The sequence below is a fragment of the Oreochromis aureus genome, linkage group 8 (genome assembly GCF_013358895.1).
Source record: "Oreochromis aureus strain Israel breed Guangdong linkage group 8, ZZ_aureus, whole genome shotgun sequence".
Lineage (NCBI taxonomy): Eukaryota > Metazoa > Chordata > Actinopteri > Cichliformes > Cichlidae > Oreochromis > Oreochromis aureus.
Window position 1 is genome coordinate 17,777,913 of NC_052949.1, and position 12,843 is coordinate 17,790,755.

Here is a 12,843-nt window from a genome sequence, read left to right on the forward strand (position 1 = left end):
ACGACCAGACAAACTTGCCAGTTCTCCTGAACTCCTGTTGAAGGGAACAGGGAGCCCAGAAACTAATATAATAAACAGAATGGCTAGTTTAAGGATTATTGTTGTTTACTGAAAAATTAGATGCTTAAAGAACTTGATCAAAATTAAGCAACACCACCACAGTCTAGTGTGTCTTATCAAACACAGTGCTGTCAACATTGTAACTCCTCCTACATAAGACTTCCTCCTAATGACTCTCCTAGCTTTGATCAGTCGCCCTATAATTTCTGCATTTTTGGTTTCAACTCCTCTGATGCTTTCAGCAGAAGTAGTACTTCACTCATCTGTCGTTTATTTTTCATGGGAGTAACACAATGGAATGGGCAATAAGTGTTACAACTTTATTGTCAGGTAAGACAGGTTTGTGCCTTTTGATTTAGTCTTTTATTCTCTAATAATCGTCTGCAAATAGTGAAAATACAATTGACATTTTGACTAAATCTGCAAGCTGTGTTTCCATTAAATAAAATCTATAAGCAAATGGAATTCCACATTCAACTGTTTTTTTTTTTATTTGTGGTTTTTTTTTTCAGTTCTTCAGGAAAGAAAATGTTTGTATGCTTGTTTATAAGTGAATAATTGCTCCCATTCACTATGTTCAGAGCTTCAAAATTCATGACTTTGTTGCTCCTTAGTTTTAATAAAAAATTAAATAAACAAGACCCATTGAAGTAAAAAAAAACAGTGACACATAGTGTATGCATTTTTTTGTATACCTTATATATAGATGTGCTATAACTACATAATCGTCCATTACATGAGACATTTCTTCTTTAATTCTCAGTGTTAAATGCTGCACTTTGTTTCAACATTGATCCTGTGGCTTGGAAGACCCTGAGGAGTGCTGCTGCTGGCTTTGGCTACCAAGTGGTCCAAAGACAATCAGAGTAAGACAGAACAAGGATTATTATGTTTAATGTGGATTTGCAACTGCTATGTATTTAGTACTTTTGGAACAAACATCTCTGTTATGGCCAACAGAAATAATTAAACAAGCATACAATATTTCTGAGTTTATTGCTCTCTAGACTTACATCATTCTCATTATTATGTTATTTATTTCCTTAGTTTGCTCGTCAGTGCACCACTTGAACAGTATTCACAAAATGAAAGAGGGAAAATATATAAGTGCACCACCTCCTCCCAAAACTGCCAAAACATTGAATTTGAAGGTAGGTAACTGTTTGTCTTGACAGGATGTCCTAAAACTTGGACTTTCCACATCCTAGCACTCAAACTATGATTTGATTTAACCAATTCACTGGTGAATTGGTTGAATCAAATCATAGTTTGAGTAGATTTCCCCAAAAAATATCTTAGTATGTAACAGTAATGTAGTCTAAAAGGATATTACTGATGAAGTACACCAAGCAAAGAAAAGCTAATTATTAAGATTATTCTTTTTAATTTTTCAGTTGTTATAGCTGTCATGTCAAAAAGGAAGTGTTCTTTAATTGTAGTACTTTGGAATTTTCAAAAGTTTTTTTTTTATGAGTGTTATAACAAATATAAAATACTTTCATTACAGCACCAGGTTTTGCAGTCAACATGTCGCTTGGTTTAACAATGAAAAGTGATCCCACAGCACAAAACACTGTGGTGAGTTGACATTACCAGTGCTTTGTTAAAACCACAGAGGATGAAATGTCCTCTGTGTCACAAATGTCTTCTTATAGTTAGAAAATACATCATAAATTTGTGGCATGCTCTTAGTATTTTTTTGGTGGGGATGGGTTGGGTTACAATAACCTCAGAATATTTAATCAAGCCATGCAAAATGTTACCTTTATACGCTAAAACGAATAAAAATTAATAAAACTGGGCCTAAAGGCCTTTTCTTTGAAATTCAGGTTTTTACCATTTAAGCTGTATGAAAAACTGACTGTGTTTCTCCACCCTAAAAGGAAGTTACAAGGCTCTAAAATACTGGGGGGGGGACTAAGTATATTCTGAGTGCTCATGTGGGATTTTTTTTTTTTTTTTTTTTTTAAGATTTGGTTGATTTTATGTGGAGCAAACTATTGCTTAAGGGAAATGGAAATAATCAACCCAGTGTATTAATCACAACTTGACTTTGTCTCCTCTCAGGTGTGTGGTCCAACCATTCCAAACGACTGCAAAAGTATCACCATGTACAACGGTGTGTGCTTTGAGATGGATCACTCTAGTACATTTGGAACATCCAGACCTGATTTTATTCAAGGTAACAGTACATGGAGCTTGGAAAAATATACCCCAAACCATTAAAATCCTGCCTAAAAAAAACAAAAACACTTGCATTTTATTTATATTATATATATTTTATTTATTTATATTTGCATAGTGTCAAAATCTTCTATGTTTGTGCCTTTCTAATATTTGGTACATATTCCTCTAGTTTGTATATATTCCTCTAGACTGTATATCTCTTCCGTTTGCTATTTATTCCTGATGTCTTTACTTTTTTTTTCACTTACAACTGAAGAGTTGGGCTTATACATGTACAATGACAGTAAAGGGCTATTTTATTCTATTCTATTCTATAAGTAAAGCTTCTTTAAGTAAGCATTACTTAGTTTTTTTGAGGCAACAGGTTTGCATAATGTTTTAAAGTTCTGGGGAATAATTCGATAGTATAGTGTAATCTCTAAATCTCAGCACAACTGTGTTGTGACTTTATGTTTTGTATATTCCCAGATAGCAAACAATAACTGAAAGTATTTTAAATTAATGTTGTACTGTCAAACATTTACATTAAATGGCCGTTAAACCAATTTAAATGAAACCATTAAAACATCTATTAACCCATTAAAAATGAATTTCATTTTGAATCTATCTCTTTGAAAGCGTGCCCGCCCCAAGCAGACATTGCCTTTTTGTTGGATGGTTCAATCAGTGTGTCTTCTAGAGATTTTCAAACAATGAAGAAGTTTGTGAAAGATCTAATCCAGTCATTGCTTTCAATTGATGCACAGGTGAGGTGCTGTAATCCATTAAATACTAGCACACACATAAAATAGTTTCATTATTACTTCCATTTAACTCCACAAAACATGGCTTTTTTATATGTTTTAAATATTTTTTCTCCCTTCCTTTTTAGTTTTCTGTTTCCCAGTTCTCTACTTCACCACAGGTTCATTTTTACTGCACAAGATTTTCGTCATCTAGATCACTGGAGACTACAATCAAAGAAATTAGTAAACTAGGAGGAACTACTTACACAGCGAAGGCCATCAAACATGTTGTGTAAGGGATGCAAGTATATTATTATTTATTCCCTAATTCTGTAAATCTGACCACACTGTGGTCCATACAGTAATTTCTGTGTTCAAGCTTTTTGAAAGAGACAATGAAAGAATTGTGTTTGGAGGTATTCTACTAATTGTGAGATGGCCCCAAGAAAAGCTGAATTCAAATACTTGCAAAGCTAATTTTGAAAAAAAAGAAATACCTCCAATAAAGAAATTTACTAAGTACAAAAATCCCTCTACATTGAAAGGTAATATGAAAAAGAAAGATGCATGCTAAAATAATACTCAGTAATTCTCAAGATATTTTGACATTAGATTTTTTTTTTTTAATTTAACAGGGAAAAAGTTTTCATACCACAAAGAGGTTCCAGACCAAATGTGAAGAAGGTCTTGATAGTAATTACTGATGGGCAATCCCATGATCGAAATTATCTGCACAGTGCAGTACAGCTAGCAGAGAGTAAAAGCATTGTTCGATTTGCTATTGGGGTAAGTACTTCCATTATTTAAGCTTGCAGAATGTGTAAAGTTGCTTGACCATCGAAACCAATTCAATGAAGGTTTTAGTGCACTGTTTTTGTGCTGTTAATACCAGATAAAATTATTGCGTAAGCAGGGGGTTTCCAATGCATTATGTACCTCAGCACCGCTGTATTTAATTATAGTGAGCATGTAATCATGTGTAGTATCAAAACTCAAACATATTTTTAACAAATAACGTATAATTCCTGTCTGTAAATAAAATATTATAATAGGGGTGAAAACCTTAGGTTTATGACTGCATTTTATTAAAGGGACCAAATCATTTTGCATAGCATGACAATGCAAACATAATTTCCCAACAACCCTAGGTGGGAAATGCATTTACTAAAACTGAAGCAAAACGAGAACTGCACACCATTGCATCATCTCCTTCAGACAAATACGTGTTTCAAGTGAAGAACTTCAACGCACTTGAAATAATAAGACAGAATCTGCGGGACAAAATTTTCTCCATTGAAGGTACAAACATACATTTATTGCTAGAGCTTTGTTTCCTTTATTGGTTTGTTATCCAACCTATTGACTAAAATGACATACATTGTAAATACATTGTATTAACCTTTTTATTTACTATATTACTTTATTGTGTCATGGCAAAATATCTCATCACTATACATTATTGAAACTGAACACTAATTGCTATTTCAAACTTAATGAAAGAAATGAAAGAATTAACTTATAATGTTGTATTGTGTCTCTTCTTTACCTTCTAGTTTATTTTTCTGTTTATAATAAATAGCAAAAAAAAAATCATTTGAAACTTGCTTGAAGCATAATGAATTTGTATTTACAAAATTTGCAAAGTGAAATTTGTTTTATGTGTTTTATCATCTTGTTTTTTATGTTACAGGATCTCAAAGCAGTGGAGAGTCACTGAAAATGGAAATGTCTCAAGAGGGATTCAGTGCAGTTTATGTGCCTGAGGTAATTAAAACTACCTGAAACTCATCAGGCAGTCTAGTCATAGAAAGAGAGATTCCTGTGCGCCACATTTTGTGACTTAAAGGCAAACAGACAGTTATACAACTGAACACCATCCAGATTTTAAATGCAAAGTAAATTGTATTTTAAATATATTTTCTGTCTGCACTGTAGGGAATTCAGATGTCTATTGTTGGTGCAAACCAGTGGAAGGGAGGCTACGTGCAATACACAACAGGAGGCCAGAAGCTGAAAACATATGAGGATGTGTCTTTGGAGCCTGACAGTTATCTTGGTAGTTTTTAACAATTGAATTCATATATGTGTCTTTGCATAAATGTGTGTATATATATATATATATATATATATATATATATATATATATATATATATATATATATATATATATATATATACAGCTCTACTGCAATTAATTGACCAAAACACATGTATCAGTTTGCAAAATGGAAAAAGGCACAATAAAGAGTCTTCCCTTTTGACTACCTAAATTCTAGGTTACTCCATGGCAATTGCTATAACCAGAAATGGCACACTGACAATTGTTGGTGCTCCAAGATATAAACACAGAGGAGTTGTGGTCGCTGTTAACAGACAAAGCTTTGAAAACCAAAAGATTGAGCCCTTTTCATCACAGGTATGTATCAAACCTAGACATATCTGAATGTTCTCTGAAAATTGTAGACAGATCTGAATTACCTTGTAAATTACACATAAATTATTTCCTAAAACAAAAGCTGTTGTTTAAAAAAAAACATGAATCATTTCATTAATAATGTGTTCCTTACACAGTATCAGACTGGTGAATATTTCGGGGCAGAGGTGTGTGCCATGGACATAAATAATGATGACATCACTGATCTAATCTTCATATCAGCCCCAATGTACATGGAGCCTGATAGAGAGGGAAGAGTTTATGTTTGCAGCCTAACTGGTTTGGTAAATTGCATATGAAACTACTGCCATGGAATTAATCAGTTTATTTGTCTACTTTTTAATGACCATAAAAAACTCTCCTGCTTTCAGTTTGTGGATTGTAATTTTGATGATCCGTTAGTACTAAGAGGACATGCAGCTGTCAAAGGAAGGTTCGGCTCTTCTCTTGCTGTTCTGCCTGATCTAAACTCAGATGGATTCAGGGATTTGGCAGTTGGAGCACCTTTGGAGAATAATGGTGAAGGCAGCATCTACATATTTAATGGTGAAGGAGGAGGAAGAATCATTCCTACTTACTCACAGGTGCACAGCATCAAAGAACTCACAAAAGATGACTGAAATCATCTACCACGCAAATCCAATATCTAAACAATCTGCAGCTTAATTAAAATATTTCCATGTATGCAGAGAATTACTGGCTCTGAGGTCGAGTCAGGACTGAAGTTCTTTGGCCTGTCAATCAGTCAGTCATCTTTTGACCAGAGTGGTGATGAACTTATTGATTTAGCGGTGGGTTCAAAGGGCACAGTTGTCTTACTGAGGTAAGTCCAAGATACTCCAGTCATGCACTATTGTTGATGGTCCGCCGTAATAAATACACTAATTGTATAAAGTTCAGGTCAGTTTATATGCTCAATATTATAAGAAGAGCGCATATTAAGTTGGTCAGAAATGATCAGGTTTTTCATGATAAGGGATTATTAAATTTTAATAGCATACAGCTATCACATTATACTAAAGTTTGTTTTAAAATCCTCACAGCTCATTGGAATTTTTGGAATTGGCTTACCACAAGATAAGAAGTGCTCTGCTGATTAAAGGCGCAATAAATGTGGCTGATTAAGCACAACTCCTGCAGGTTTCATTCAAATCTCAAAATGAAATATGAAATGCATAACAGTAGCCTTTTACTAACAAACATGAACAAATGCATACATTACCTGAAAGCAGAAGATGTCATAAAACGGCACGTAGTTCAGAAGACCATAATGTTCAAATCGTTCTTATTTAGTGAGGCTATTAACACGATGAAGTTGCACCACTGGAACATAAGAGTGGTAATCTTAAAAAAGTGGTAATGTTCCGAAACTTTGAAATATTGGTAAAGCAAATATTTGACTGATGCTAATTCACGGTAGAACACCAAAATTGAAGGGCAGCTTTTAGTTTGGTACTATTTAAAGAGCCAGATCTTGTTCTCATTTGTTTTCCTACTTTCCAGATCAAGACCCATAGTAATGGTTGAAGCTGAGGTGTCATTCAGCCCAATCCAAATCCCTACTCAGAATGTAGACTGCTCAAAACCATTGGAGAACACAGCTGAAATCTGCTTTACTATGAGTACAAAATCTACAGTCAACACAGGTTCATCATTCTCCTTGGTTTTTCTGAACTACAAAGCCACTGCCCAGCAATTTAACTTTTTATTTATTTATGTACATTTGCAGCATTGAAATCAAACACTCATTTATTCCAGCTCAAGCGAGGATTAATTATACTTTAACGCTGGATGCCACTCGCAAACCTCCAAAAAACCGAGCTTACATCAGTGGGAAACAACAAGAGGAGTCCGGATCAGTTATTATTGACTTAAGAAGAAAAAAGTGTTCAACTGTAAAATTTCTTATTGAGGTAAAGCCCAACAACAATATCAGATAAAAATACTTTGACCAATTAATCAAACAAAAGATTTTGTTTAATGAATTTTATTTTTAAGACTCCTCCAAATCTGAATCTAAACTTAACACTGCTCCCTTCTTGCAGGCCTGTCCAGAAGATGCTCTTAATGAACTTTCCAATGATCTTGAATTTTTGTTTTATGGGTTGCCCTCCAACACAAATCTCAGACCAAGTCTTTCCCAGCAAGCTCAAACAACAACAATGTATCCAGTAAGTGAACTTTAAAAAACAAACTAACAAAAACATAAGTCTAAAAAACTGAGCCTCGTCTTAATGAAAACAACTTTAGTTTTGTCCTTACCTTTTGGTGGCAAGGGGTGACGCGGTTCCTTCACATGTCAGTCGTGTTGAAGAGGACACCTCTTAGCTGGTGCTTGCTAAAGGATGTGATAAATGTCTCCACTTGACTCAAAAAGTAAGAAAGAAAATGAAAGAATGTGTATTTTGTATCAGATCAGAGAGCGGCTTTTTCAATTTCATAGTCACTATACGCACATTACTGGCACCATAGCCAGTAAGGATTTGACCCTCCCATGGCTGGATGTAGCTGCTAGTCCACTTTCCTCACGAATGGGACAAGCTGGGAGCTAAGCCAAAGGTCTGGGTTTGCTCAACACCTAGCAAGAAAGAGCCATGTACTACTGTGGGAAGTTCCATCCTGAATGAGGATTTCCTCAAAATATAAATATGAAAACATTGACATTTGATTCACCTAAACAATGTTTTATATCGCCGGTAAATATTATATTTAGTATATGCTTTTTACATCATGTCATCTTTCACAGTTGGGGTTTGAGATTAACTGCAGCACTGACAACAAATGTGTTGATAACCTGAAAGTGGATTTCAACTTCACCAGGTGAGTTGATCTGCTGAGAATCGTCCTACATAAATAGATCACCAGAATGTCTCCTTAATATCCCCTTTTGCACCAATTTATGTCCCCTCAGTTTAAGTGCTTTGTTAAACTTTTAACTCTCCCGGCCCCCTCCCCAATTTCCATAACATACCATTAATAAAACCAGAAAAACTGATGACAGCCTCAATGGTTCTTTGCGTCAGCAAATTTTAGCACAACTCAATAAATTAGAATAGTAAAAATACATTACCACATTGCACCCATGGCCCTTTGATGCTTGTCTTCCTCTGCTCTCTCTTTTCTGTCTCTTCATTTTTAAGCTACTGAATAAAGACAAATAGTCTGAAAACAAATCTTAAAATAGCATGTTAGCATTAGGCTCAAAGCTGAATAGAATGACACTTCAATAATTTTTGTGTTGCAGCAGTCTTATTTTTTTCCCCCTTTCGTCTCATCCTCATTCAAACTCTACCAGATCCTCAGAGGTTAAAGTGGGTATTGATGAGCTTTTGAATGTCACAGTCACAGTGGAGAACAGAGGAGAAAACTCCTACAACAGTCGTGTTATTCTCACATACCCAGCTGGACTCTCCTACAGGAAGTTCACGAGTCAGCAGGTAAGGCATCAGGATCGAGTCTGTATCAGTTCATCACTGATCTGCTGCTCTTACAATCCATCCAGCAGTCATTTTGTTTTCTAACAAAGGGAAGAATTGAGTGCAACTCCTTGGACAGTGAAGATGGTTTATCACAAGGAAGGACAGACTGCACTATTGACAAGCCAATTTTCAAGAGCAAAACTAAGGTTTATTTTTTATATGTTTTTTTTTTTTAATGTAGAACATCTTTTCTCACTTTTAGTGAGAGTTTTAAATACAAAGCACTCTTATCTCTCTCAATCAATTAAGGCTTCCTTCATTGTCTCCTATGAGATTAAAACCAACTGTCAACTTGAGAGAAAGATTTTTGTCACTGCAGATATCACCAGGTACTGTTCCTTTGGTACAAGTACATTCATTTAAGCATAGATACCGTACAAATGTTTTCACTTCTCTCTTTCAGTGGAAATCAGGAGCATGCCCCAACAAGTGAACTCTACAAAAAGCAATGGATTGATGTGAAATACAGCATTTTCATGACATTTGAAAGGTGTGTGCTGTTCTGTTTAAAAATAAAAAAAAGTCAGTTAGAACTTAACAAATGTTGTCTAGTATTTATTTAATCTTTAATATATTCTTTTTAGCTCCCTTAGCTACAACAATTTCACATTTGGGATGACATTTCAGAAACCAGTTCAACAGTCAATCAAGGTATGAAATAACTTTTTGTTTAAGTTCCTTGATTTAGAATGAACGTAATGATTGGTTGTCCTTTTCTTTTCTTGTTTAGGTTACAAATGACATCAGAGCGCTTAATTTCACTGTGGTGATCAGGGTTCCAGTGAAACTTGGTGAAAAAGACATTTGGGTGGATTTGAGCAGCCTACAGGTAATATATATATGTCAGAGGTTTTTGCTGCTGACTCCAAAATGGCTTCTTGTGTAGGTATGTATGGTGTGGGGAAATCATGGCAAAAACAAGCATACATAAATCAAATGTACTGCAGATTTCAGACTGCCAGAGTGGAAATGATGAAGAACCAGGTGTCACAGATTTTGTTCCAAAGATACAAAAGGATAAAGTGGTGGTAAGTAGCCCTCTGCACTTTAGCTGCTGAAAATCAGACTAATTGTAGAGTTAAAAACACATTGCACACTACACTGATCTTTATCTAACAATGTAAAGCATCTTGAAGCAACTGTTGTTGTGATTTGGTACTATATAAATAAAACTGGATTGAACTGAATATATCACATTACACTGGATTAGAGCATGTGCACTCCATTTAAACCACCCACAGGACTGCTCTGTAGCCAGGTGCAGAGTGTTCAAGTGCAACACATTCACAGCAAGGCTGCAGAGTAGGATGTACAAAATCTCTGCCAACCTCAGTTCAGGATGGATAGAGCAGGTAATTAAAGGGTAATTTGTGGTAATTTTTAAAAAAAATTATAACTGTTGCTATGTACTTGTACTTGAACTTCATTAAATGTTTAGACATTTAGTCTTAACGCAGTCTTTGTTTTTTTTGTTTTTTTTAAAGATTAGACTTCAATCTGCCAAATTTCTCTTGACCAGCACAGCCAGTCTGGAGTATGATGAAACCCAGTACATCTACTTTTCAACAGGGTCCAACAGTAATCCTCCTGTATACAAGGTGAGTACACAATACTCCCTCTTGTTTCAGTTATACAAGAGCTGGAAAGTCATCCACATTCTGTCACCTCATCGTTCAGATAGAGGCAGAAGTAGAAGTGTATCCAGAGCCAAATTTTACCAAAGAGATCATTGGAGGATCCCTGGGAGGTTTGGCCTTTCTGGCTTTACTTACTGTTGGCCTGTATAAGGTGAGATAGTTTCCTTTTTTTTTCAGTCAATGTCACAATTTTAAAAATGTTTAAAAGAGTTAAAGAAACTGTTTCAAAGCTTATTATCTTTAGTTACTAACTTTTTATTATATTATTATTGTATTATATTATTTATTTTCCGTTTTTATTGCAACTCCATTGCACAGTTGCTGCATTTTTAAATGTTTTGTTTTTTCCTTGCATTCCTAGGCTGGATTTTTCAAGAGTAAATTTAAACAGATGATAACTGAAAATGTAAAAGACAGCAGCTAATGCAGATGCATCCCCAGCAGAATTACCAAAAAAGGGGTGAAACAGCTTGTTGTGTCTGAAATCATTCCTTCACTCACTCATTCACTATTACCTATAACATAGGTTCCTACCTGGTGGTCATGACCCTAAAAGTTGGGTAACAATATAAACCTAAAATGTCAAAGAAAGTTTATTTTTTACAAAGTACCTTCAGAAGTGCTTTATAGTCTTTTGCGGGATCATACACATTCATCTTAATATAAGAAAAAACTCCAAATTAAGATGTCTGAGCAGAAAAACATAATTGTCGATAACTGCTTATATGTCACACATTCACCTCAAGGCAAAGCATCATAAGTATATATAGTTCCGACTCTAAAATAAAATGGAAAAGACTAAATTTAGTGAACTACTGGTGAAGAATAGAGGGATTTTGATCCAATCCTGTGGTCGATCTTTTCAAAGTGGCTGTATATTTTTTAGGAATCATATTGCTCTTCTACAGTGTAACTTGTGTGAGTTTAAATTTCTGCAAACATTTCACAATTATTGTTTAGAATTTTTTTGCTCGGTGAAAACAACTTTCATGCCATCATGTATTGTAAAATATATGATATTCGGTGGATATATTCAAATACTTAGCTTGGTTATAAAACCTTGACAAATGTGACTTGCTTTATTCAGAAATAAATTACAAGATTTTTCAGCTTTGTCTTGTGAGTGCTATATGAAAAGGTATTTCCTACATCAATGTTAAGTGTTATGTCATTTGCTGTATGTAAACATAATATTTAATTACTGATTCCATATGACTCATTAACACATTTTTAATAAGAAAAACAAAAGTATAGTGTAATAAACATATTCTTGGCTAATGAGTTTGTGTCATCATTATACAAATTAATGCACTCTTGATGAGTCCTTTTTTTTTTTTTTTTTTTTTTTTTTTTTTCTTTTCTGTCCCATTTGGTTCTTAAGCCGTCAGAATTGTTGTCTGAAGACCAACAAGGATACCAAATGGATTTATTTTGCCAAATGGATCATCATGGCATTGCCGTATTGGTCCATTTGATCAAACTTTGTTGTTATTATTTATTTTATTTTCAGTTGTTACAGATGGGACAGACATGACTGTTTGATGAGTCCTTTTGAAGCAGGAATGCCAAACTCATTTTACATTGCGGGCCAGTGAAACTCCCCTTTCAGTCAGTGTATAGAAGTTACATATTTAACGGTTTTTGTGACTGTTGTGACAAAGAAAGAATTCTGTTAGCACAACTCTTTGGACTTAAATTGTGAAAAAAAGAAAACAGAAATTTCTATAGTAGACAATTATTGTTTAGAACTCTGTAACAAAGTTACAGAGTGTTTTTTTTTAGAGACATAGCTAAGAGTTTTGCAATTTGGCATAAGTTGTGAAAGTTGAAATTACTTCAACACTGAATATCAGAAATTAGGCCTTATTGCCAGAGTTTATTTTTGGGAAAACAACAACAGTAAAAAAACAAAACAAAAAAAACCCAAAAAAAAACTACACCTTCTGTCTTCGGAAAACTGCCCCCCTTCTTTCTTTCATGATGAAATGATTGGCCGCATGGTATTCCCATCAAAATAAAGTTCCACCTCTGCCTGCATGGATTCTTAGGAGGGCTGAAAATTCAGCTCCAACATATAGACTGGCCATTAATAACTGACATATGAAATCCTCTTGCAGGCCGGATATTATATGGCAGGCTGGATGTGTCCAATGAATAGCTTGAAACTGTACAAAGGTAAGTGGTGAATTGCAGGAGGTTAAAAAAAGGTCACCCAAAACTGAAAAATAATATCCATTTCAGAATTATACAATACTTTTTTAGGGAACACAAAATGGGTTAACAATTTAAAGCTGTTCTGCATCAATGGAGGTGCAGAACAG

At 34.6% G+C, this 12,843-nt stretch overlaps 1 protein-coding gene across 1 annotated transcript; it reads left to right on the plus strand.

Moving 5' to 3' along the window:
• Positions 1-301: 301 nt before the first annotated feature.
• Positions 302-11,789, plus strand: LOC116317820 (integrin alpha-M-like). The gene is made up of 30 exons (XM_039616602.1): positions 302-390; positions 824-926; positions 1,108-1,211; positions 1,568-1,638; positions 2,128-2,242; positions 2,866-2,993; positions 3,119-3,264; positions 3,608-3,758; positions 4,121-4,271; positions 4,663-4,736; positions 4,908-5,028; positions 5,249-5,388; positions 5,544-5,690; positions 5,778-5,990; positions 6,096-6,229; positions 6,910-7,052; positions 7,165-7,319; positions 7,452-7,577; positions 8,153-8,226; positions 8,702-8,843; positions 8,933-9,031; positions 9,135-9,214; positions 9,289-9,375; positions 9,470-9,536; positions 9,616-9,714; positions 9,833-9,913; positions 10,127-10,237; positions 10,370-10,483; positions 10,563-10,673; positions 10,884-11,789. The coding sequence occupies exons 1-30, from the start codon at positions 354-356 to the stop codon at positions 10,944-10,946; spliced, it is 3,387 nt and encodes a 1,128-aa protein (XP_039472536.1). The 5' UTR covers positions 302-353; the 3' UTR covers positions 10,947-11,789.
• The last annotated feature ends 1,054 nt before the right edge of the window (positions 11,790-12,843 follow it).

Excerpts from the sequence above, each read along its gene's own strand:
- LOC116317820 (XM_039616602.1), top strand. The coding sequence starts at position 354 with ATGGAATGGGCAATAAGTGTTACAACTTTATTGTCAG. Across the intron at positions 5,029-5,248 it reads GGAGCCTGACAGTTATCTTG|GTTACTCCATGGCAATTGCT; the intron begins GTAGTTTTTAAC and ends CCTAAATTCTAG. Across the intron at positions 10,238-10,369 it reads GTTCAGGATGGATAGAGCAG|ATTAGACTTCAATCTGCCAA; the intron begins GTAATTAAAGGG and ends TTTTTTTTAAAG.